The 26993-nt window shown below is 40.7% G+C and overlaps 1 protein-coding gene across 11 annotated transcripts in view; it reads right to left on the bottom strand.

The window, feature by feature from the left end:
• Positions 1-15533: 15533 nt before the first annotated feature.
• Positions 15534-26993, bottom strand: part of TBC1D1 (TBC1 domain family member 1) — a 113868-nt gene continuing 102408 nt past the window's right edge. For all 11 annotated transcript variants that reach the window (XM_037391031.1, XM_037391039.1, XM_037391060.1 and 8 more), the window contains 4 exons: positions 26761-26920; positions 22394-22563; positions 19437-19607; positions 15534-17631 (listed from right to left, as the gene is read on the bottom strand). In XM_037391031.1, coding sequence (XP_037246928.1) covers positions 17413-17631; positions 19437-19607; positions 22394-22563; positions 26761-26920 — 720 coding nt within the window. In that variant the 3' untranslated portion in view covers positions 15534-17412. The remainder of the gene's footprint in view (positions 17632-19436; positions 19608-22393; positions 22564-26760; positions 26921-26993) is intronic.

Genomic DNA, 26993 nt, shown 5'->3' with positions numbered 1-26993 from the left:
ATTGCTTAGTACAATGTAATTAGACTAAAAGAGGGAAACTGAATTTACTAGGAGGAAATCCTGCTTTTGCTCTAATGCTTCCTGCCTGTTCTGGATATTAGGTTTAAAAAGATCAGAGAGAGAGTACCTGTTCCATCATCAGCACATTTTTTTCCTTAAAATCCCTGCACATCAAATTTATGCATTTATTTTCCTAATCAGCACTGGTATTTACTCATAGCCTTACAGACTGCTACCTAACGGCATCAAAAAGCAAATTGCAGCACATCATGTACACGTTTTAGCCATTTCAGATCTTCCGCAGGAGGTTTGCCCCAACTGCCTATACTAATTTCTAAGCTGTCGTGCTTCATTAGCCCATCTTTTACTTGTACAAGCTTTCTTCCCTCAGTCCTCCTCACATTTCACAGCACACAGATGCTATAGGTGAGGTATTCAGCTCGTCTTCAGCTCTTTTACCTATTGCATAGGGGTCACCTGGATGAAGAGGCTCAAAACAGGTGAAGCAAGGATGCACTGGGGTTAGGAACAGAGGGAGCAGTTTTTCAGCATCTTTCATAGAAATGGGTTGCACTGGGGTGCAGCTTGCAGCTGGCCAGCTGCGCTGCTCCAGTGACCCATGGAGTCTTGTGATGTATCCATCTCGCACACCAATGATAGGAGCTTAAACAGATACTCCTATGCTGGTTTATGTATGGATAGCAATGCAGAGCAGGACCACCGAGCTCTGCTCCAGCTGCGAAGTCCTCCAGAAACAGGCGGTTAGCCTGGGGGAAGCCAAGCCACGAGGTTACGTTAGGCCATGTTTCCTTTTCCATTCCCATGAACAGCCCGAGAAGTTTTGTTCATGTCATCCTCTCCCTGGAGTCTGCCTGGTCCCTTATACAGACACAGCACAGGATCTTGCCACACTTGTTCTCAGCAGATCAAGCTCAGGTCTGGTGGTCTGCCTTTTCCAGAGGTGTTTCCTGCCTCACCCCAACAGGCGCTTTGCTCTGCACAGAAAGCTATGGACAGGGCAAATCCTGTCACCCGTGCAGCCTGTGTGTGCTGTGCTGCAAGGTGGTTTCTCTCCAGGATACACAAGCAGTGACACAGGAGAATAATTGAGGAAACCATATTGCTTAAATCAATTTAAGTCATGTCTCAGCGGTGCCCAGCAGCTCTCACATGTTGATGCTTTCCCCAAGGCACCCCTCTGGCATTAACAGCTTTACTCTCCTCCCAGTCTGCCGCTGCTGCTCACACCAAAGGTGAAGCTACAGAATTTTGCTGGGCACTGCTCGTTAAAGCTGAGGTCCCACCGCCCCTTGTCCTTGCCTTGTCTTTCTCACACATCTCAGCAGGGCACAGTGACCCCTGCACTGGGCGAAGGGTGTTTGCTGTCCAGGAGCACCTTGCCCTGCCTCTCACTACTTGTTGGTGCTGCATATATTTCTCTTGTTGCATGGGAAAAAGCATTAGCATCAGGGTCCTTGGTTGCCTTTTTTTTTTTTTTGGTAGAAATACATTAATTTGAACAAAGGAAGTTAATCACCTTTCACTGAAACTAAGCAATGACTGCAGTGCAGATCTAGCAGCAATATAGATATGGGGTCATTTAGTTTTAGGTCTCACTCTTGGAAGAACAGCTAAATATTCCATCTTTCTAAAGGTTAAAATACATGTTTAATCGTGCTCCATTTAAAGCGTATATTTTAGACATCTAATATATAGCCAAAAGCGAAAAGTACTTTTTAAAGACTTTGGTTGCATGCAGATTGCTGCTTATTCATATGTCCTAGCACCACCCACCCTAAACCCAACCTGGTAATAATTTTTAATTTTTTCTGCTACTACAGTTCAGCTTCTCACTCCTGGCCCAGTGCCATTGTGCTCTGCACTTTGACTAGGAGCTTATACCCAGGAAAGGCAGGGCTATTTAGGGGCTAGAGTGGCTGAGCGGGGCTAAGGGCTCTCCAATGTCTGTCTCGCTTGTGCCTCTGCTTTTGCAGAGCGGGATGAGCCCAGACAGGAACATTTAAACTCGCTGTGTTTCCACTACTGTGGGATACATATGGAAAATGGGGTTAGCCTCTCTAAAGCGCTTGAAAATCTGCAGATGAAAAGCTCTATAGAAGAGCAGAGAAATGGAATAATGCTTTCTAACTAGTTTTTTTCCAACAGTAAGACATAAAATTGCTGGGATGTTAATTTGGGGTGGTAAATGAAAATTGTAACATTTTCTCTAGATAAGATTTTTTTAATAGCCAAATTACAACACCCAATATTAAATCAGATTTTATATTGAAAAATTATGAGAGTAATAAGAGTTCAATGTGACACAAACATCTGATACATTTCAACTTAAACAAAACCATCTGCATTTTCAGACCTTTTTCTCTGTGTGTATCTACAAACTCACCAGTGACCCAGCAGCAGCGCCATGTGTCAGCGATATGAATGAGGTTCAGCCCCCAAAAACCTGGCTCAGAAGAAAATTGTGGGGTCAAATATTGTCCTCACCTCTGGGAGTCTGACATCCAACGTGGTCTGATGTCTCAGAACAAGGTACAACAGCACGTTTGAATTAGGAAAAAGCAAGAAAAAAGAGATTTCCCAGGTCTCTTGCATGTTTTCTTTGTGAAAAGCACATTTAGCTGCTCTGCTAACAGTCAGGTTGGTGATCATTTGCACTGTGTTACATTGAGTGGATCCTGTGAGCTACTGGGCTGTCACTGACTATGGACAGAGATTTGTTTTGTGTGTAGAAGATGGGTGGCTCAGAGACTTGCCTGAAGGTTTGCTCTGCAAAGAGTGTCAAAAAGGCTGCTCTCTTTCTGTATTCAGATGATCTGCAAGGTGAAGAAACTACTTTAGAATTAACATCACCTTTGTTTTTTTTTAACTAAGGTCCTTCTGGCTGGTGTGCTTGCTAGTCAATTGGAGACAGAAATCAGCGCAGCCATGAGAAGGTGTCTTTGATGGGCAGGTCAGTAAAAGTGTTCAGGGTAACCAGTGTGGTATACAAGGGATAAAAGCAAGTGTGTCTAACTTTCATTCAGCTCCAATTTTGTAGCTGCCTATCTGGACAGTTGAACAACCTGAGCCTGAAAGTCATCAGATGTGTTAGCTCTGATTAAAGCCATCACCTCTCATTGTAACTTTTGCCTCCCTAGGTAAGGCAGGGTTGCAGAGATGGGCAATGCCCATAGAAGGGTCTGCAAAGACTTCCCAGAGTGTGAGATTTGTCTCATGTCTCCTGAGAGTGGGGTAAAGTCTCTGTTTCTCTGATTTAAAGCAAAAATGACAGTTATCCATGTTTCTATCAGGCTGCTCTGTGCAAGGATTACAGGATAGGGAATACTAACACAAACTTGAAGCAGAAGCATTACATTTTCCTCTTTCAATCCAAATTATGCCTTTCCATAACTTTATCTGTAGCCACAGCCACCTCTGTAGCCAAGGCCGGAATAATCCTTTAACAATGATTAATAGAGTCCATGTAGCAGAACTATCAAAATCAGGAACTGTTACTTTAAATCAAACCTCTGTTGAATTTTTCCTGGAGGTGTCGTTCTTACTCTCTTGCTTCAAGTGAAAGGTGAAAAGTCTTTTTTTAAACTTTCCTTTATTACTAAAAATAAAACTAGCACAGATGAACTTTAAAGTGTATGTAATTGAGTCTCATGTGATCAGAGGATCCAGTGTTGACAGGGTCTCTCTTTCCTGATGTAAGTTAAGTGGTGATGGTCTCAGCCAGTGCTAGTGGAGAGCACGCTATTGTATGCAAATAGCATAATTCTGCTTTTAATTTGTAACATTGGTGGATCACCTCTAAGAAACAAACTCAGCTAATTTTAGGTTAGTATTTGTAATATAGCAGTTTAGATCTGTCAGCACACTGAGGTAAAATTTAATGTAAAAAAGTCACAGAATTTCATGACAAATCCCAGTATAGAAGCTGGAAGCCTTAGGTCAGGATCTAAGGTGGAAACCATATTTAAGACTTATTAAAACATTTTCCAGAGCTGCGCTGGCCTGAGATATGGCATAGGAGCAAGCCTGCAGCTGTTTGCTTGTAACACATACAGAAATTGTATTTCTTGTGAGGCGTGTTGGTGTTTTCTCATTTCGTAGTGGTTGTGTTTTGCTGACTGCAAATAAAGTAAATTATTTTTCTGTGATAAAGGCCACCCTTTGGTCCCAGCTGCAGCCCACATTCACTGTGAAGTGTAAGGTACTTGCTCCTTGATCTTGCTCCTACACTTTACCGCAGTGGCCTAACATTGCTAGGAGCTACATGGCTGTGCTACATGGCATGCTGTCTTGTATCACCCATCACACAGTGCCACCGGCACTGCAGAGAGCCGGTGGAGACCTGCAGGTACGGGTGTGACTGGCTCCAGGGCCTGCCCCGAGCCTCTGCTGCACGTACAGCCTGGTTCATACTTCATCTAAATATGCCAGCCTGGCTGAAACAAGCCCCAGGAGGCAGGTGACGAGGAGTGCAGCTGCTCTTTTACCCCAAGGATTGCACTGATAGAGCTAGGTGAGGCTCTAGAACCGCTGCAGAAAAGGTCTTTTGCCTTTCTGTCTGCATTGCCATGAAAGGAGGAGAAAAGTATTTTTCAACTTCCCAGCAAAACTGTAGCTAGAAACAAAGGAAGGATTTTGAGTCACTCAGCAACAATGATAGGTATCAGATAAGGACATAAAGCAAAAATCGTTCTGCTTGTTGTCTGCATTCTCTGACAGTTAATTCATTGTTTTTAGACATTTTCAAAGTTGTTTCATGAACTAAGACTTCCATGCTCCTACTAACTACAGTACATACAGAGTTTCCATCAAAACCTTTTCAAAACAAAAAAATGTTTTTATAATAAACGGAAACTTTTTTCTTCCCTAAATCATCCAAGGATCATTCCTTGGACAAATCTCATGGCTTCCACTTCCTCTTGGAGCTGTTGGCAGAGAAGCGCCTCTCAACACAAATCGTCTGAAACAACATTACCATCTAGTGGAGAACTTGATTCACCACTGATGTGAATTAATGCAGAAATACACACTTTGTGACTCTCTTGCACAAATGCAGAATTAGGAAGTGAATTTAAATATTTATTTTGAAAATCAAAGCTTGAAGTTAGCTAACTGCTGTAACTGAAGAGTAAAAGAGTCTTTGAGTCATACTGTAGGTCAGTAATACTAAAACTGTGGTAAGTGCAGGAAACCAAAACAAGACTCTCTAGATAAGTTTTAGTTCCCTAAGATTTTCGGAAGGAAACATTGTTTGATATTCACTCTGGCAAAGCAGCTAAATCTCTATCTGGGAAAGAGAAAACAAAATGCAATTACTCTCTACATACAAATTACGTACAAATTAGAGCCTGAATTTAACCAGTACAAATAAACCCGTACTCTCATCTTTCAGGTTGGTGTAAATGGAAATCTTGAGGCAGACTCAGCCACATGACTTCTTCCGGAAACATTAGGTCCCACCAGCTGTCTTTCACATGTTCATCCTCTCACGTGCAGGCGGTTTGATGTCTGTGGCACTGAACACTGTGCAGCACTTTTATGTGTGCAGGACAGATGCCGACCATCAGTCGGCCAGCAGTGGCAGGACAGGACTGCTGGTGACAGGGCTGTCGCTTCCTCCGCCTCCACCCTGCCCTTTCTACTGTTTCTCTCTGATGCTCGATTTGTTTATCAGGTTTCTCTAATGTGCGCTACCAGTTGCTTCCCCTGACAGCCCTTGGCACAACAGCCAGCATTTCAGTGGGGCCTCCCTAGTGAAGCACAGAGCATGCAGGATGCACAGCAACCCTCCTAAAGCTGTCTGGTCTCATCTAAATTGCCCTTGCCCTTCCATGCTTTTTTCCCAATTGCCACATTTACTTCAGCGTTGTAGCTGAAACCAGTTTGTGGTTCTGTACTTGGCTAGCTCATCAATCCCTGTGGCCAAACCCCCTCTGATTTAGGTAAAAGTGAACTGTTATGAAAACACACAACCCTCTGGGGGACAATGACTATACAGAACTCAAAAGTCGAAGTAGAAAGTTTGATAGAAAAATCAAGGTCAGTGAAGGCTTTTAAATCCACCCAAGATTAGGGCCACATTTGCATCTGTAGTAGGTGTCTGCCTAGAACAACATGCACGTGTGTGAAAAGCTATACCAATAACGTGATTCAGCGTCTCTACTCTCCTGGTTTTCCTGTACACCTGATATCATTCAGAAAAACTACATCTGGTGGAAGTTGATGTCTGGAGGAGATGGAAACATTCTACACAGCACAGCACTCAGCAGCTTGCATAATACCGAACACCAGCATTACAGCACCTCCTTCGCTTAGGGTCACAATCGCTGCTTTGCTTTGGAGATTATAGGCTTAGGTCTTAAACTCCAAGGGTAATAAACACGTAAAAAAACCCAGTCCAGCAACAACAAAGGAACCCCTCCCACAGAGGCAGTTTGTTATCTGAAGTAGGGATAATAAGGGTACCATCCTGTTCCTGTTGGAATCAATGATTAAATACCTCCCTGGGGATAATTTGGGTCTTTTAATATCAGGCACTAAAAGAAAAGTAAAATGAAGCAACAACAACAAAAAAGTAGTTTAAATCGCTGCCAAAAGTTTTCTGGGTTTTCTTTTTAAAATCAAATTTCTTCTCTTCCTGGTAAGATGAAGCAGGGTGATACTTCATGATGTTGGTGTTTCTTCCCTTACATAGACAGAACATGCTAGATCTGAGAGACAGAAAGTCCTTAAAACTTGCAATTAAGAAGATAGTTACCATCTGCCCAGTGTAAGTCTATATTGTAATCAGTTCGATTTTTGTAATGGGTCTGGGTATGACAGCTGTTTAGTTTTTAAACCTCCTTCAGTAACAGCAATGTCTATATAGCCAGGTTAATTGCCTGGAGCTTTAAAATTCTTCCGCAAAAGACGGTTGGAGAGAGCAGGAAAAAGCTCGCTCCCTCTCAGTACAGTCAGAAAATAGTTAGGACAAATGGCCTAACAAATTAGAGCAAGAGAATGATCCTGGGCTTATTTTGTGGCACATGCAGCACATCTTTGCACAATTCCATCTGACCTCCAGTGCAACTCGTAACTGCTTTTTTGCCTCCAAGTGTGGTAGCTAGCAAGGACCTTAGTATATGCTGAAGGTTCAGGGGCTTGGTAAATTAACACAACTAGCAGCTCTTGAGCTGCTTGCATTCAAAAGTTGCTCCTACCTTTAAAATGTTCAGTTAATGAGCCAGTCCCAGCCCAGTGCCTTGCCCACACATGTAGCAGTGGGGGCAGGAAACAGGGGAAGCTGGGTGATCATGATGTATGTACTTCCAGACTGGAAATTTCAGTGAATCTTGCAAACTTCCATAGGAGGATGAGAAATGCAGATACAGAAGTTTTTTCCCCACAGATGATCTTTTAGAACAGGGGTCCTCAAACTTTTTAAACAGGGGACCGGTGCGCAGATGAAGTGGCAGGCAGCCATCTGCGGCTGCTTGGTTTCACCCCCAACCCGCAGCACGTGTGTGTGTGTGTGTGTGTCTGTAAATACCGGGAGCTGGATTGAGGACCCTGGGGGGCCATATCTGGCCCACGGGCCGTAGTTTGAGGACCCCTGTTTTAGAAGATATGAGCTTAGGAAGGCTTCTGAGTTGTCTTGATTGTTGCAGTGGTATGCAGTCCTATGGAAATCAAATGTTCTAATGCAGTGAAAAGTTACACAATTAGGAATGATGAATCTGTGCCACACCTACAGAATAAATGTCTGGATGATGGAAAATGGCCATGACTGAAAAAGCCTTAGGAGCCACAGTCATTGCTACCAAATATAACATGAGTTCCCAGGGTGTGCTGGGACAAGATCTAACGTCACCTACAAACACCGAAATGGAGGACTAACCCGGGGCATGCAGAAGACAACCAATGGAGCATCACATTCAATTTCTGTGCCCGTCTTCCAACAACTATGAAAATGGAAAGTGGTACAGAAACCCACGACATAAATGGTCAAGGTCTGGAAAAATTCTTTACAGTGCTTGCATGCTCATTGTACCTTAGTCAAGAAGCCTTGAAGTTGACCTGATAACACTCAAAGTATGTCTCCATGGATTGGCGTAGGCTAATACAAGTGAGCTCCTTCTGTATTGCAAGATTGCTGAGCATCGGTTAACTGCAAACTGGGAATCACGTAACTGTAGCCATCAGGACTGCACTGAGCCCAAACTAATAAACTGGGCTAGGAAACAGAGCAATAAGGCGTGGGTTCTGGGTGAAATGAACTACTCCATTTGGTAGGTTCAGTATATCTGAGATCACTGACAGCTGTTTTTTAGATCTACCTCTAGAGAAGTGTGGAGGAGTAGCCAAGGATCAGGAACTGAAGGGAAGAACTGGATTTGAAACCAGACATCGGGAATGGGACACGGCCTAACATATATCCTTCAGTCGCTGATTGAGAAAAAAAGATCCTGGCATGCAAAAAAGCCTTCAGACTGTCTATGCCCTTGGTTTCCTTAGTACAGGTGAGAGGGCTGGCAATACCAGCAACTGCTGGGCAGAAACCATACTCAGTAACAAAGGCAATGCAGAAGAAAATATAAAATCTTTTAAGAACTCTTTGTTCCAGTGGTTAATCTGCCTGATCACAAAAAGATGCCTGTTGGCTGTAATTTTCAGCCTTTCGTTCTTGTCTGACCTTCTCTCCTAGATCAAGCTGTCATGGAAACTGGAAGAATCCTCATCTCCTGATGCCTGCTGGATCAATTCTGATTGTTTTTCAGAAGATATGCTCCACCAAAATGCACAGGATTGGAGTCAGTACAGAACAGGCCCCACAAACTGAAGCAAGTACCTTAGTCCCCAGTCATGGAAGTTTCCTCTTGACTGGTCATCATGACATAGTGGTTAAGTGACAGACAACACAGCTTGCACATGTTTTACCTTGTGTCTGTGTTACGTGCATGTCCCAACCTCATGTTGCAAGACAGAGTAGCTGGTGGGAGGGGAATACAGAAAGGGCTTTCAAGGGAAAGTATACTTTAACTTTTTCTCTGAGATCACACTACAGTGACTAAAAATTCCTGAAATTTGTAGGCCACAGCAGTAAGACACCGCATGTTGTTTGCTGGGATCTCTTTGGAGGTCATACAAAGGGTTTGGGTAAACCCCCACTGTCAGCTCTTTGCTTCTGAAACTCTCATTTCCTCCTTCTCTCACATACACTCATGTTCCTTTAATCACAGAACTTCCTACTTCTTTTTTAAGCAGAAGCTGACAATGGAAGTTTTATCCTTTGTTGAGGCATGAAGTTTTTAAAAAGGAGAAACAAGAATTTACTGTACTTGGGACGCATACTCAGCAAATAATAATCAGTGCAGTTTCATTCAAATGTCCAAATATATATTCCTTAATTTGTCCACAAGTTTAAGCAATTGTTACCTTAATCTGAACCTATTTAGTAATGTCTTGTAAACATCTGCTCCAGTTAAAATAGTACTCTTTTCTGGAACTGAGATGCTTGAAACAAATTATGAGAGAAACAAAGTGTTGCTTTTTAAAATTAAATAAATGCTAGTAATTTTGGATGCTTAAAGATCTTTGGAGGGTAGAACATGCTGTTTATTCATGCTTGATTTAGGCTAACACAGGCTTATTTTTCCTACCCCATACAGAGTTTGGCAGCTACCAGAGTATGGATAATGGCTTCCTATGGCACCTTTCACACTAGCCAGCCTACCTAAACTAGCACATAGTGACATTAAAGTCAGCAGTAATATATGACTCTGTCACACAATCCCATTAAATCCTGCAGGAGCTGAGTGAGCCATCTGCAGTTTCTGCAGATATAATTTCTGTATAGGTAGGGCAAAACACATACACACCTTCTGTCTCACCATTCTTTTTATTGTATTCCTTGCAAAGACAGAGCATTAAAGCAATCTTTCTACCCTACTGATGTAGTTTAGCAGCTTAGTGTCAAGCAACGAAGTTAAGGTCACAAATTCGACAGTCTAACAATAAAATCCAAATTTTGTGAATAAATACCTTTTTCTTGTTGTTAAAGGTAAGGTAGGCGGCAGGTATCACCAAGAAAACTTTCAAGTAGGGGCCTTATGACAACAGACCAGCATCATGGACTGTCTTCAATTCAGCTCCAGCGAGGTTACATACTGTGAAAGTGCCCATGGGTGGAAGTTGCTACTTAATTGTTATTTGACTGTTGTTTCTAGGTACTATTGAAACTGAAGCTTGTTCTCAGCACCATGAAGATATACGACACTGTATTCCAGAGACATGCCAGAGGCTGTTGGAGGATATTTCTGTATTAAAAAGTCTTCCTTTATTTTGCAGTCTAGCAGGAAGCCACCTTTCCTGACCAGATGACTAGGTTATGTGACCCGGTCTTATCTGACTTTCTCCACTGTTTGGAAAGAACAGCACATTTTCTTCATCAGAGAAACATTGCTTGCACTGAGGCCTGCCTCTATGAACTCGACCAGGAACTGCAAAAAACCATGAAAGTTTTCTGAGGCTTATCCAGATTATTTCACTATGACTAGATTTGTACTGCCTCTCAGTTCAATGGATATTTGCACTCATACCTCTTTATGGTATGCTAGACGTCCGACTGCAGGTCTTGAAAATATCATGGCTTTATCATGGCTGGCCCTATGTATTCTCTTCTTGACAGTACATCTCTTTCCATTTTTAATAAGCATCTTAGTTTTTCCTTCTCTCAAAATGATCCTAATGTTTATTAACAACTTTCTTGACAAGTTTACTGTACAGAATGCTCTCTAAGGGCTCCATAATTATTCCTTACTTGCATACTGTTAATTATATTGCTACTTTGCCAATTGCAAGGTTCACTGCTCCTTTGTATCTGCCTGTTACCTCGGTCTCTAAGCACTGAAAGCATCATTTGAGATTCCTTACCAAAACATACTAGACATAATTGAGGTAGCAGGCCATTAAATACATTAAATTAAATACAACCACATTTCAGGTTTTGTTTAGTTTGCTTTGGGATCAGATTTTTTGTGATATGCTCTAGGAGAAAACTGCAAGTGATGAGTTGGGGAGACATACATGTACCATTAATCCCATCAAGAATCTGGCTTTATGAGCTCAAGGTCCCAATCAGTGGCCAACTCTTCAAGCTACTCAGCTCATCTTAACTAATATGAGGAAGAAACGCACTCTTTGAGTCAACTGTTGCCTTGGCAACTCCAAATCTTTGACACTGCAAGAGTACCTGCCCTGTCTACGGAGCCAACAACATTCTAAATATCAGATGCTGGAAACAAGGAAAAAGACTATAGGAGTGTTCCAAGTATTCATCCATTCTATAACAGCTTACATGAAAAAAAATATCTGAGAAAACAGAACTTTGAAACTTCTTAAACACTAGTTAAACAGTCAAAAAAAATTTTCAAGAGGAGTAGGGCAAATCAAGTTGTAGCAAGACTTTTCTTCCTGAGGACCATCTTAATTAGACTGACTTGTGAGTAACTAGCGAGAATTAGAAACTCGCTGCCCTGTTAGTAACAGAAGAACAGACAGATACAAAAGATAATTATCATATTCTGCTTTTAGCTGGAAAATGAAAAATGTATTTATATCTCCTTTGTAGACAAGCAGTCTAGTGTGAAATGTTAACAAAAGGAAAGGTATTACAGAAGAGTGCTACGCAGTGACAGAAAGAAATAGGCATCTAGTTGAATCTGGGACCAATATGACCATTGTCAGAACATCTTTGTTGGCCATTTTACACCTAATCAAAAGCAAAATCCTGCTTCCATCTCTTTCTGTAGCAGCAATTTCTACTTGTGAAATATAACACTTTAGAAATATCAAGAAAATTTCATAAAATCTCTTTGGGGTTCTGAAATGTCACACGAGAAAAGCCAGGGATGGGGTGCTACTGCAAGCTTCTCCAGAACCCCTGCTTTAATCATCTCTGTTCTCTCTGTAAGAGGAGTTTCATCATCTTTTAGGATCTATAGCCCCAAAGCTTTTCTAACACCATGGAAATATATGATACAATTGGACAGAAGAAAAAAATAAATTTATACAAAGGAGTAAGTAGAGTCTATATAATAAAGTACTTACTGAGTTGCTTTGGGTTATGCTGAAAAGGCCTACTTTGTGGCACTGCATTCTAGCAGCCTCAGGTTTGTTTAGATGGAAGGAACACTTTCTGGCAACTGCATGAGCAAATGAGTACCCAGTGATCCACCCTAATTTAGGTTATGTAAAACTTAGTGGGTGTAAGCCACACATGTGCCTTCCAAAGGCAATGCCTGCATTGCACTCCTGACGGTTACCTTGGCTGCCAGCATTCTTCTCCCTCCCACACAGGTGCTGTAGTAAAAGCTCTGTTAAAGAAAAATTACTTCACATCACAAGGGTGTGACACTATAAATACTGTGCAATGATCTAAGGTGCCTCAAGCAATCATGGCATTCATCCAGCTGTAGTCAAAATGTATTCTTTTTGGTGTCAACACTGTATGCAAACATGGTGCACCACTTGAAGGAGAAAAGAACTTGAGCACGGTATTGTGAAATAGACGGGAGACTAGTAAGGGCCCTTTCACACTGCGTGACCGACCATTGTGTTGGAGGTCCCCAGCAAGCTCTAAGACAAGTGGCTCGCTTGCTTAGTGAAGAGCAGTGGCATGCAGAGACACCTGAACAAGCTCTGACCAGCCCAGCACTGGAATCAGAAGCAACACAGACATGTAACTGTAGTTGTGCTATGGGGCTGTGCTGGGGAGCAGCAACGGTAGGCACTGCTCAGGAGCTGAGCGTGACAGGCAGGCAGGCAAGGGGGGGGCAACGTACTGACAAGGGGGCTGTCTCACAATGCCCCAAAAAGACAAGCAAGGCAGGTCAGCAGCCCAGGTCACCAGACAAGGCTGTGGTGGTGAGGCAGGAAGCCAAGTCTGTAGGCTGGGATCAGCAAGGGTACGCGGCGAGATGCAAGTGTGGCTGCAACATAGCTGAGGCAGGGACCAAGCACGAGACCTTCAGCTTAAATGCAGTGCCTAAGAGATGGTGGCAGGGTGGGGAGCAGCTGGCTTCTTCCGTTTTTTTGTTGAATGGCTGCAAGCTAGCAGGTATTGAGGCCAGAAGCTGTTGGAGGCCGGAAGTGCCTCAAAGCTAGAGGTCTGCATTATCTAACTTGCATTATCTAATTAAGCAGCCAGACCTTCAGGAGAGAGGGCAACGCACTGAGTACTTTATCCCAGCTGACTTGGCTAAGAAGAGGTGCTGTACTCTGCCGTGTTGACACACCAGGCTGCTTTATTACGGTGGAATTAACAGCAACTATTGTGGTAGAGTTGAATTCAGCTCCTTGCTCCACTGAATGGTGGAGCAAGATCCCAAAGGAGAAAAAGCACTAGCTACGTTGTCCTCTCTGCTCTGTGTAGATTACTGTCCTTCATACATGGTCCTACTAGCTGCAGTTTCATGACTTTGTCTTAAGTAATAGTAATGCTTATCCAAGATGACTATGTTTGAAAAAAAAATAATCCCAAGAATATTGGTTGACTTGTGATGCTATACTACAATCCTTGCTACTCAGGACTGCTGGCAGTGCACTTACTCCAGTGTATCAGGTAAGAGCTGGAGGTTGTTAGGTACCTGCAGAGGAGGTACCTGGTAAGGAGACAGTATGTTTTAGTAGGACTGAGAGAGTTACTGTTGGGAGGGAAGTATAGCTGTCAGCAAAGGACATGGTTCCAGCAACTGCACTTCCCATTTTACATTGTTTCGGCAGAACATCACAGGACTATGTTACAGACCTTCTGGAACAATCTTTCAGACAACCAGCAAGACAGTTCGACCACAACTTAGAAGATCTGGATTTCAGTGTCAGCAACCTGTGAGAAACTGACAGATTTGGTGCAAGTCATTGAACTCCTTTGTGACTCAATTCTCACACTGAACAAAGGAAGACCTACGACAGTGCCTTTATGAAAGTGCTCTGACCTTCCCACATGACAGGCACTGTATCACCATTCTCAGATTCTGTATTAAGCAATGATCTCTGGAAATAAACAATAGGGCAAAATATAGAAGTACTTCAAACAGCCAGAAGCACAGGGAGTCACAAGCACCTACCACAAACTACCACTTGCACTAGTTGGGAAAAAACCAGAACCAGGTGACCGCAGCACACCGCAGCAGGTCCTCCAGCTATGCCACGCTGTTCACTGCTACGGTTTTAGAGGGACTTCTTTTTTCTTCTTGCATATGCCAACATTAGTTCTTCCCACATTTTAGGCTAAACTCTCTGGACTACTGCATCGGTGTCATTCACTAGCATGCTCACACTGCACGCTTCGCTACCTTTGTCACACACCTTTGGAAGCCTAGGTTGCACATACAAGTGAACTCCTTCCTTCCTTCCTTCTTAACTGTTTTTTCTTTCCTTCAAAAGCTAAGCATCACTCTTGGGGATTTTCATCTGTAGAGGTGAGATGGAGAAAACATTGATTATTTCAACTTGGATTTTCCAGGAGCGGTTCATTTGGGATTCCAGCTGAGGGCCAGTGTATGGATTTGCAGGGGTTTTTTTAGAACATTCTCTGAATCAGAAATTACCACTCATGGGGAATACAATTGCTGGTACTCAGACAACAGAAGATCTCATTTTACACATCCTTAAGGATGTTCAGCTACAGTGTAGTTGGAGAAGGATGCAAGTATCTGGAACTAGCTTTGGGCTTTATTACTTCTTTCTTATACTTCTGAAGGAAAAAGCCCCAAGCTATTCCAAAGCTGGGAACTGGGTAAGCGATATTACCTTCCTACACAGTCTTCCACTTGAACTGGAGAGGTCTGGTGACAAAAATCAGCACAGGATGGGAAAAGACACACTGAAGCAACACACCACATTATCCGCTTCAGTGTAAGCAGCAGAAAGACTTAAATCAACTATTTCATTCATGTTCAAAGCCCAGACCAGTGGATGGTATGATGCCATGCCCCACTTTGCCAGGCATTTACATATTTAACAAAAAGGTATTAATTTGCATATGTATAAATGGAAAATTCATTTGTACCCACAGAAAATTCAACTCTCCGGTACAATGAAAGTTAACGTCTGTAGAGTCACAAAAGCAAAACGTTGCTTGCCACCTATTTACCACATTTGTGCATTCTGAGAAGAGTGACTTCAGTTCTAATCTAAGTCACTCCTGGAATTACACAAATTCTCAATAAAAGGCTTTGAACTAGAAGTAGTCCTCCACTCACACTGGCAGAGAAGCAGAATGTCACAAAAAAGAGTGCATTTCTGGAGTCATGTGGAACATACTTCACTTTAGTCAACATAGGCAGATGCAGGTCCCAATATCACAAGTGGATCCTCAGCATGTTTAGAAGAGTCTGAGGACTAAAAGTTTTCATTAATAACCACTGTAGATGGTACTGTACTTTCAGGGAAAGTCTCATCTTACATGGTTCTGAACTGTCACCCCCACCAACTATGTTTTTGTTTTTAAATGTCAAAAAACGTACAAACATAGATGTAGGCATAATTATTATTATTTTTATTGCTGTTGTTAAAAAGCCAGGGCATGAATTATGGGACTATGCTGTAAAAATGCAACATTACTGAGTGCCTTAACAGTATGAGGTCCATTATGACAACACGAAGCATGAACTTCAATATGGACTTGCAAATAAAAAAACAAGCCTAAGAGATAAATATATTAATAATAATTCATTTATCTGGAATTTCAATACTAAGTGAAGACAGAGTAGATTTGCAAGAACCAGATATATTTAAGACATGACAGAGTCAAACAAAGCTTCTAGATTGAAAAGTAAATTATCTTTTTCTTTTTGACCTACACAGAGGTATTTGTTCTGCACAGTAGATGAATGTTACAGCTCTCCTATTAAACTACAACCACAATGTGTCAGGGGGATTACATGAGAAAAGGAAAAAGCAAAACAAAACCTTTTTTACGTTGCCAGTCAGAGGAAAAGATGTGTGCTTTGAAATTTTAAAAACATCAATTTAAGAAAAAAAAAAAAAATCACAACTCCTGGGTGAATCTCTACTATCACAAAACACTGATGCCTATTAACTCTGTGCTTGGGGACTGAACAAAACCGTGGCATTGTTCCTAATTCTGAAGCAAACCCAAACAACTGGCTATCCATGGAGATTATTGCACTTGTAGAAGTGGTGCTTTAACTGGCCTGAAAACTACTTTCACTGTATTAAGGAAAGTGTGAATTTTATTTTTTTTTTTCACATGTGTAATCTCACTGGAAAGATGCAGTGTAAAAAGAATTGTGTCCTAATTCAAACTGCCATACCCTTTCTGAAACAGTTTAAACATACCTGGAACAACATGAAGCTCTTGAAATGCCTCTATTACTTCAGAAAAAGTCTTAAGGAATAACACTTCCCAGAGAATGGGTGAGTGCAGAGTATCAAATAAAGGGAAAAAATATGACAGTTGCCATTAATTTCCCAGCAAAAGGATGTCTTACATCACACAGCAGATCAGAAATAAATAAGATGAAACGTGAAGTGTCTGAATACAAATCCTTGGATGATGTTGCAAGAATCACCAAATCTTCATGTGGTGAATGCAAAGGCTTCACCAAATCAATGTCAGTGTATTTTGTTAAGCATAATGCAGTTACTATATACAGTATGTTTATCAGATAATGTCATCTAACAATAGACTAAATGGTTGTTAAACAAAAAAAGTACTATAACAATGTACTTACAAAAAGAGATGGCAACCCCCCAGTTATGCATAGTTACATATGATGAAGTCCAGCTCTCTGAAGTCCAATAGATTGACATCTTCAAGCATCAGGAAGCAGTTTTCTGAAGCGTAAACATAATTAACAGAACCCAGTCAAGCCGTAGGGGAGTTCCACTGTCAAAGATATCTTGAGCCCTATCACACAACTCTCTGTAGGTGTTACCACCACAGAGCTGCAACAGGGCTGTCATCCATTTAAAGGTTTTATGCTGCCGTATGTCTTCAAAGGACCTTCTAAAGGGCATGCTATTTTACATGAGGGTGATCTACACACAAAAAAGATAAGTGACAAACACAAAGCACTTAGGTTTAGAAGCACTTATGGAAGAATCCATGACATCTTTACAGTGTATTGTGTATGACTGCACGCACTACTAAGTTTCCCCTGCTTATTATTATGTGGCATCTTACTGTTCAAAGTACTTCTACATACTAAGAAGAAAGAGCCTTCTCCCCAAGAAACCAGCTTCTCTGATATGGGAAGCCACCATGCCCATATCATGCTTTGCTACATACAGTAAGGCATGTACAATGAAGGTGACAATGTCAAATCCCCATGGATTATGACAAAAAGACCCAGTTCTTCCCTTTGTTTATTGCTCAGGTTCTCTGCTCCATTACAGCTGTGAATGTAAGTCAGCATCCATGTGTTCTTGTCTAGTAAGTACAGGCTTTCCATCTCTATCAACACCGATCTTTTTCTGCATCTCTTCCACTGCTTTCAGCAAAGCTGCTCGCTCCTGCTCAAGACTGAGAATGGACTGCTTCAATTTGCCTTCATTGGTCAATAAAAGCTCTACTGTGGCTTCAAGGTTTTGAATCTTTCCATTAGCCACCTTCCAAAGTAAAAAGAGGACGGGGAGGAAGGAAGGAAGGGAAAAAAAGGAAATTCATTAATAACTTACAACCAACTTTAAATTATTGCTTAAGATACATCAATACATATAAAATACTTGCAAAATGATGAAAAATTGCAAAGGTAAATGCAAGTATGAATGTTACTAGATCTGTGTATTTTAGACTAGAACTATGGTTTTGCCAGTAACCAGAAACTTCCCTCTTAACCTGATTGCTTTGATTAAACTCAGAATATAATGCAAAGCAATGAAATTAGAAAGTTATTAAGCCTACAAACTATGTACCAAAGAACTGTAGGTTAAGGTAAACTTCTGTACGGGTCAGCTGGGAGACATTTTTGGCCAGCCATTTGTTAAATTCCACTTTTGCTTTGCAAAGCAAAGACAACCCAGCCTGTTAGCTGTATCCTCATTTCATCTTGACATTGAGTCCAACAAATGCCAGATTTGAAGGCAAAGGGAGAGGAGGGGGTTTTGTGCAATATGCAACTGGACAATACATCTCAAAAAATTCCCAAAATTCTCCTTTGAAAGGCTGCACATATGGGCATTCTACTTTGTGGCCAAGTATTAGAACCTTCAAACTCATCACATGAGATCTGTAGCTGAGGTACTGTGACAAAAGCAGAGATCTGTTTGGAAATTTCAGCAACGGATAACATTTGAAGATAACAGCACTGGATGGTCTTGGCTTTCAGGGAAGTATTTGCTTTTCTGATGAGCTCACTGCCCTTCATGTAATTATGGCGGCTTAAAAAGTTCAGTCTTTTGGGTCAAAATATTGACAAACTACGCCCACATTGTTTGGTGATGCATTTTCCATCCATCAGCAATGGGTCACCTTTCAACATAGGAAATGAAGGCTGATGAAGCCCACCTCCAAGACAAAGGCATTGCTCCAACACCACAGACAGTTAAGTTCCTCACTATGATGTTAGGTGCTGACTTGCCAGCACTCAGGTGGAGAGGAACTTTGCAAAAAACTGCATAGGGCTGCAGAATATTTAGGGGCAGGAGTGGGTGAAAAATCCCTTGATGCAGGTATCTATACCACATCACATCTTGAGTCTCATCCCACAAATCCCTCTCCTCCATGCTATATTCAACAATTTCCTTGCCTATGTGCCTGAAGCTTTATCAAATATCTTGCAGAGGAGTAGCTCTTCTGATTTCTCTAAGGCTCATCTTAGAACGCGAAACGGGTTCAGATCTTCACAGGATCAGAATTTGCAGCTTAAGCAAATTTTTGTTAGGAGAGGCAATCTAAGTCTGCATGGTTAGCCAGCTTGAGTCATGATACAGGACCAATGGCTGAGAAACCTGAACTCCTTCTCTCACCTACTATGCTACAAAGTGTATGTCTTTAACAATAATTAAGAGGCTTGAAATGTCTGCTTCTTACCCTTGAATTCCCTTTCTCTACCAAACTAAATGCACGGTCAAAAATTTTATAACAAATGTCCTCCTGTTATAAAGCAGTCAGAAAGGTGAGAAGAGTTAAGCACAGAATACCCCCTACAGAGATCAGTTGTAGTGCCTCTGAAAAAGCTGCAGACTGAACAGGCACTGACCATACATTAGAAATTACTATTTCACATGTTGTCTAAGCAATCTGGGTAACAGTTTTAAAAAAAACACAAACACCACCTTGTAAGAAAGAGCGTGTCTACATTTCAAAGTCACTGGACCAAATGCCAGTCTCGCCTGTGCCTTGGTGTAGGACAGTCTCTTCTGAAAACGTGGATAAATTGGAATGTTAATTAAATATGAAATATAAATTGTACCTGCAGTTCTTCCAGGAGATCAAAGTTTTGTTTGCGCAAGCTACTGTTTGCTTTTTCTAATTTATCCAGTCTCTGATTGTCATTTAAAGATGAATCTATAAGCTCATCCTGAAGCACATGGTATTCAACTTCATAAGCTTGCAACTGCTTGGCAATATCCATTTCAAACACCTGTTGCATATGAAGACATTATTAGGTGCCACGCATATTAAAAACATAGCTCATTCAATGCTTTAAAATCTATGGATCTAGACTTAGACATCTAATCACTGTATACAAATAAAGGACTTAATTTTTGGCACTCACATTTCCTGCTCTGGAAATAGCAAGACTGAGGCAGCAAAGTGCAATACATTGGCACTGGTTGTGCTTAAAAACTTCGCTACCGATTTGCTGCCTGACTTCAGCAAAATCACTTACACTAAAGTTTTCAAGAAGCGTACACTTCGTAGGATATTCCTCTTTTTAGATTTCAAATTTAATGCATCTCAGTTTGGCATAAACCCTCCTAGACATACTTGGAATTAGATGTCACTTTAGAAAAGTGTGGTCTAAGCCCATGTGCCCAAGGCTAAGTAGAATGAAAGCTTTAAATGAAAACCAGTAAACATTGCTAGGTTTATTTATGAATCTATGGTACTCCTAGAGACTGAAAGAAAATGAAATAATCCATCTTTACGCTAATACACTTAATGGAAACATTATGCAATGTCAAAGCAGATTTCTATTATTTTTAACTATGAATCAACAAAATGAGTGCTCAGTCTTGTACATGAATATTAAGAAAACCTTTTATTTAAAAAACAAATAAATAAATTGAGGTGCACAGAGTGACCCAAAGGAGAAAAACCTGCTATTGTGTTTTCCTTTTTCTAAATTTTGGCAAACATGTGCCTTCAAATTGTTCAGGAAGTATGACTCTAACATCCCTGAGCTAGTTATCTACTCTGAAAGCAGTGAAGAAGGTAGTAAATTAAAAGGACAAGTGTGCCAATCACAGAACACAGTAGAAACAGAAGTTGATTTAAAAACTAATCTGGAAAATAGCCCAAGAATAGAAGTTCAAGGGTTATAAACCCTTGTACTTTATTCCTTTCAGAAATGAGTCAAATATCAAATCCTATCTTAATACCCATTGAAATAACAGGAATTATTTCCTATTTTATCTGCTTTGTCTACAAAATTTTAACTGTTGGTTATAGTTACAGAAAACATCAGTTTATGAAATGTTTCTGACCACTGTTAAATATGCTATAAGAAATTCTCTCATAGTTGTATAGCAGCAGCAACACATCTACTGAGCATCTAAGTACAGAAGGTTACAATACAATTTTAATTTGAGTTTGGTTACACACAGGGAACTTTCATTTTCTATAGATTGGAGCATCTCTGGAGAACACACACTGCTGGAATTTCAATAAAACAATGGGTGTAATTCAGCAGGGCAGAATGCTAGCTCCTCTCATGACCTCTGCCACTTCTAGCCTCTGTATTCTTGAGAAGGGAGGGAAATCCCTACCGTCATACCCAGAGTATCAAATGTGAAAGGGGGGAAACATGAGGCAAATCAAAAGCTTGACTTGAAAACCATCTAACTGAAGGCACGTTAGGGCATGTAAGCCAAAGGCCACATTGCAGAAGGTGTGAGGAGGATGGAGATTAGCCCAGGAGCTGTGTGCGGACTGCAGGGCTGGTCAAACAGCTGCTCTCTTCAAAGGCAGCCCTGATCAAAGCAGGGGAACTGCTCCCTCCTCAACTCAATTTTACCCGCCCACTTTAAATTCAGAGCAGTCAGAGCTGCCTAAACAGTGTACCCTCTCCCTCCTCGTCAAAGCCAATGCTTTTCTGCAGGTTGCCTAAACACTGCCAGTCTCTGCAGAGCTGTGCATTCCAGGTTTTCAGCCTGGCAGATAACACATGATCCCCCCGGCCACCTAGACATCACTTGCTTTCCTTCCCCTCACACAGGCTTTCTAGTGCTCCCCTCTCTCCTTCAGTAGCAAGCATGATTTTCTGATCCTAATTGGAGTGCACGTCCCCTGGAAGCTTTGCTACCAGGGATCGGATGGGAGCCCCTCACAAGCACTCTGCAGTGTACTGCACTGCTGGTCTGCTTTCTTTACCAAGCCCAGGCTTTGCAGATCTGCACAGTACAGCCCCTGTGTTTTGGACCACTAAAGGCCTTCAGAAAAACAGGCTAAACCCCATCTTCTATTTGCCTGCTGCAAATCAGATGTCAAGTGTAACAGCTAGGGTTTCTAAATAGGCAAGCCTTAACTGCAATAATATGTGATATTTTTCAAATTCCATAGTTATTCCCTGGAGTCTTCTGCTAGCTTAGCAATGCTGCATAATTTTTCTTGTCTGCCGTTTAAAAAAAGTACATCAAGGACACGCAGTTTTTGCTCTCTAGAGTCACTGCTCACTGCAAGAGACTGCACTGCCCCATGCACTCCTGGCAGAAATACAAAGGCACTGTTGTAACACACTGAACCAGCACCATGAAAGCCAGTACAGACAAAGTCAACATAGGGAAGCTTCTAATTTCATTAAATAAGGTCAACATTTGTGAGGCTCTTATAAGTCAATTTTTGCTTCTGAAATGAGACTTGGAGAGCAAGATTCTTTGGAGACAAGAAAACTCAGAAGGCTTATTTTGTGGAATGCACTGCATATGGGCTGTAATATTGCTGCCGGTAACAAAGTGTTACACACATCGAAAAAACCAAAAGTAAACTCATTTTCATTAAAGGCTTCATAACCAACACGTAGATGTACGAATGCAGGGGTACCACACAAGTCATATGCTTCCCAGAGTTTTCAACATCTTCAGAACTACAATAACAGAATTCTCAGCCTGAAGTAACAAAATACATTGTTATGGTTTTTTTCTGTCAAGAACTTGTTAATAAGAGCATTCCTTTGCATACTACTTATACATTCAGGTTATTTCATACCTGACTAATGGTCTTTTCCATCTGTACCAAACCCAAGTTGGGAAGAGTGCTTTTAATAAAGTCAACAATAGTTTCTAGGTTCTCATGCTGCAGAATCAAGGGCTTATGGCTTCCCAAAAGGCTTAAAGCCACTTTAAATATAGCCTCTGAACCTTGAAGAAAGAGCATATCTGTGAAAACAAAGAAAAAAAGAGTACATCAAGTAAGCACATCTTTTAACAAGAATATTAAAATAGTAAAATGTCCAAGGACAACAACTCATAGACGCAATCTGGAGGCTAGATATACTGTGCCAGACACCTGCTTTTGTTACTGTGGCTATGACTTCACAAATTTTGTAGGATCACAATTAGCAGTGTGAACAGCACACTTGACTAACACAATCAATGATTCATTTGTTTAGTGATTTTTCACCAAAAAAATCCAATTCAAATATAAGGTACACAGTAAACCAGGTAGTCAAGTTTGTCAGTGTTGTCACTTTTTGGGCATGTAATAGTAGTGTGGGCTTTTTTCTTTTGAGATGTTAACAGGAATCTGAATTTGATTAGAATTCTTATCCCAATGCCATTTAAAAACCCTAACACAAACTACACATAAGACACAACCAAAGACCTGAAGTTCTTTTCTTATCTGGTGGAGAAAGCTACAAAGTCTCAGTTAATACAACACTGAGTATAAGGCTAGATGGGCACTTTCCAGCAGCCTCAAGTTTCACGTGCATGTGTTTATTTTTAGTATACATCTCAACCACTTATGTTAATATTCTACTAACTACATTAATAACCACCCTGAAATCTTAGTAATACAGCTTAAGTGTTAACATTACAGGTGGCCCTGCAATGCCAGCACCTGGCATACATTCAAGCACAGTGAAACCACAGTATATAGTGACCTTTCAATGCAACGTCCTTTCTTTTCTTTTCCTTTACAAATTGCCTATGCCTTTACAGAGGACAGAAATAGAAGACTGAAACGAAATCATCAGACAAGAAACCCATCTTCACAAATCCATCTGTCCACAGTACAAACAGCAATGCCCTGCATTTGACTTTCCTGATACTGTAACTCAGAATCTGCTCCTGGTTTTACTGAGGGACTCGCTACAGGCAAAAGCATCTAACATACAAAACAACACTGACAAAAGTGGAAAAGGAAGAGAAGATACTGTGGTTTTATTCCACACTTCCTAAAGATGTTTTTATTTTTAAAGTGCTTCTTGTCTTGTTCTTTCCCTCCTTTGTATTCAAAGCTGTGAATGAAGGCACAATCACTTACAAAGTAGCACAATGACATCAAATAAGTAGTATGTGTTAATGATTACAAAAAAAAGAAAGGAGAATAAAGAGAAAGAGAGAAAAAAAAAAACCCACCACACAGCAAGGGAAGCAACTACTACCACAGGTATCTGTGATGTAGCAAAGAACATACAAAAACACTGGCTAACTGCCTTTTTTAGTAAAAGCAACCTCTCCTTCCAAATTTGTATCAGAAAGAAATTCCCCCTTGTGCTCTTTTGCTTGTAATGTTGAAGCTGCAACTCATTTCACTTCTCACTCTTTCTCTCTGAGAAAGAAAAGCATAAGTAATAACTAACCATAAATCTTGCACTTCGCTGCCATTTGTCCTAAAAGTGGTGTAAAATTTTTAAACTTTGATTCAATGTGAAGTCCAAAGGCAGGAATGATTGAAAAGTGGTAACAGCAGGCGTCTGCCTCAATTCTCTATTGAAACTGAAAACTGTGGGAAAATGTTTTATAGGGAAAGCTCTATATTAGGACAGGGGATGCTGAAGAACAGTTAGGAAACACAAAGTGGAAAAAACACAGCTGAAAATAATGCAGATTTATGATTCTGCACCTGCCCCATAAAGACACGTAGATTAACTCAAGGTGACCTGTAAGTTGTTAATGAATGCCTTTATGAGCTGAGCGGGTAATACATAGATGAAATCCCTCTCTCATTTAAAAGAGCAAGTACTTAACAAAGACCTGTTTGTTACTCACTCCCCACACTTCCCGTTAAGTTGGCTGCCAGCCAACAACAGTACAGTGAAGTTACCCAAATTAATGTTAGCCTGATTGGCAGCCTACAGGATTAAAAACCCCCAACTTTTATCTACAATCTTGAAACAAAATAAACATTATTCTACCAAGTCTCCTCCATTAATAGGTAAACAGGGGTATTAAAGAACACATCTTTGTTAACACTGTACTTTCATTAGGTCCTGCTCAGGAGAAGCGTTGAAAGTTTGGGCAGATAATTAAACAGTGAAAAGGACTTTTGCTATTTGACTCATAAAACAGCCTTTGGCTCCACCTTTTTCTAAGCCTACTTCTTTTACATATTGCTTATAAGATACTTGCTAAACGTACACTCTATGGAAATCTAAAGAAGTGGTCTGTAACAATTATTAAATAGCAGTGGGGCTTCACGTTTCAGACGTTCAGGGATACCACGTTAGACAATGGCAGTGCAATCTTACAGTCTTAGTAACCTATAGATGAGTTACTCCAACATTAAAAGGCAATAATCTTTCATCCCAAAAGTTCTAGTAAGTGAGCGATGAAAACTTACACTATGCTCTGCAAAAGTGCATGAACACACAGGTCAGAACTGATCAGATCCTAACTTGCCATGCTGCTAATGACACCTGCTATCAAAGTGACAGCTCTAGCCTTTTTTAGCTTTATAGTTGTGTTTCAGAGTCTTTTGCATGGGTGAAGATGAGGTTTTGCTTTCTAATGTAAAAGAATGTCCAATGTTCTCGACTTAATGTCAACCAATGTTCCAGTAAATACTTACTAAATATTTGAAACATTAAAAACTGCAAATGTTGGTCATACTGGACTTCCTCCATAAAAACCATTAGAGATTTTAAAGAAGTGACAGTTTCAGTCATACATGATTTTCTGTTCTTGACCCAAAATCATACCTGTGAAAATCATGTATCTGTGCCTTCTATTCTAATGTAAAATCTTTGCTTGCTAAAGCCCTACAATCCTCCAATGACAGATAACATGCTAATCTGTGTATTAGGGCAGAAATCCAAACATACTGGATACACAAGGCACTTTTATACCCTCACTGCAGTCAATTGTCCAATTCAAAGACCCTTTTTATCAAGTACAATACTATGAATGATTCAGAATAATCCAAAGATGATTATAAACTCAGTGTATGAAACTCATATACAGCACAACTTAATTCCTACAGTTTATTACTGACAGCTAGATACTTACCATGTATGTTAGCCTACTTTGAACTGTTCCAGAAAAAAAATTAAAAATGCTGTTTTCCCTGGACTTAAAATGCTAATCACAGGACATGTAGTGCTACTTAGCTATACACCATCCTGTTCACCATGATTTCTTCTAGCACTAATTTTAGCATGTCCTTAAGCAGAAACAGGCCTGGATTCTTGTTGGCTCTTGGAATCTATATTCATTATTTCTTATTGTTTCACTACATCTCTTAAGTGAGACTGACTGAGAAAAATAGTTCCTCATTAGAAGAGAAGATTTAGGTGGAAAGCTCCAATCCACCCTGCTCATCATGGACAACTCAGTACCATATAATGAAATGCAAAACCAGAGAAGTGAAAAGGAAATTAAGCATCTTCTGATATACTGAACAATTAACCTATGAAATATACATCCATAAGATAGCATCAAGGTAAATTCTTAATTGGAAATTAATGAAAAAAAGATAACTTCGCTTCTGTAGATTCCAAAAATAGGTAACAGAAATTACTTTAGAGCCTAAACTCCATATGCTTCCAAACATTTTCAGAAAGTCAGTTTATCAGTCAGGCTAAAATCATAAGGATAAGAAAAACTAGTTTAAAAGCCCAGTGTTTCTGCAGGGTAAACCCACGGTTAAACTGCAAGGGCCATCTCTGGGTGTATGCGTTACAAATAAAACTCTCAAAAAAATTTTCCACTGACTCTGTTGGAGACGATTATGGAGTAAATGGACATATTTCTCAGATTATGCCTTTGTTACATCTCTTTTCAGCTTGAAACTAACTAATTGTTGGTGTTGAATGACATTGTCATAGCACCATGCCTTCATGGCATCAAATTTTACATCCTCTCTACAAGTGGTTACAGGGTAGGAAAAGGTAACAATGAGGATGAAAAGACAGGACAGTTTGGGACTGCCATATGCTTTCCTCTTTCTTTCCATTTTACTGTAAATACTACATGCTCCATAAGACGACATCTGTTGTTGTTCTGTTCATCAATAGGAAGTAAAATATTTCTCCTGGGTGCCTGAAGCAGACTGGATAATAATGCTGTTCCTAATACCAGCATGCCAAACATAAACCCTCAAAAATAACAGATACAAGTTTTATGAAGAATTACCGAAGACTCTGGCTACAAATCCAAGGGGAAACTGGGAGGCAAACATGGTAAGAAACCAGGGAGCAGCATAGAGGCTGGGGCCAATTTCATGTTCCTCTAGGTGGTTATAGAGATCCCGATGGTAGTCATGAAGAAGTCGAGACAGTTGATACATCTGGATCTGCATGGAATAACAACAAAGAGACTAAAGATCACAGTAGCAAAGCTCATCTTCACACTTCACACTTACAGAA

Source organism: Falco rusticolus, chromosome 1 (genome assembly GCF_015220075.1).
Source record: "Falco rusticolus isolate bFalRus1 chromosome 1, bFalRus1.pri, whole genome shotgun sequence".
NCBI lineage: Eukaryota > Metazoa > Chordata > Aves > Falconiformes > Falconidae > Falco > Falco rusticolus.
This window is presented reverse-complemented; position numbering and strand designations above follow the sequence as displayed.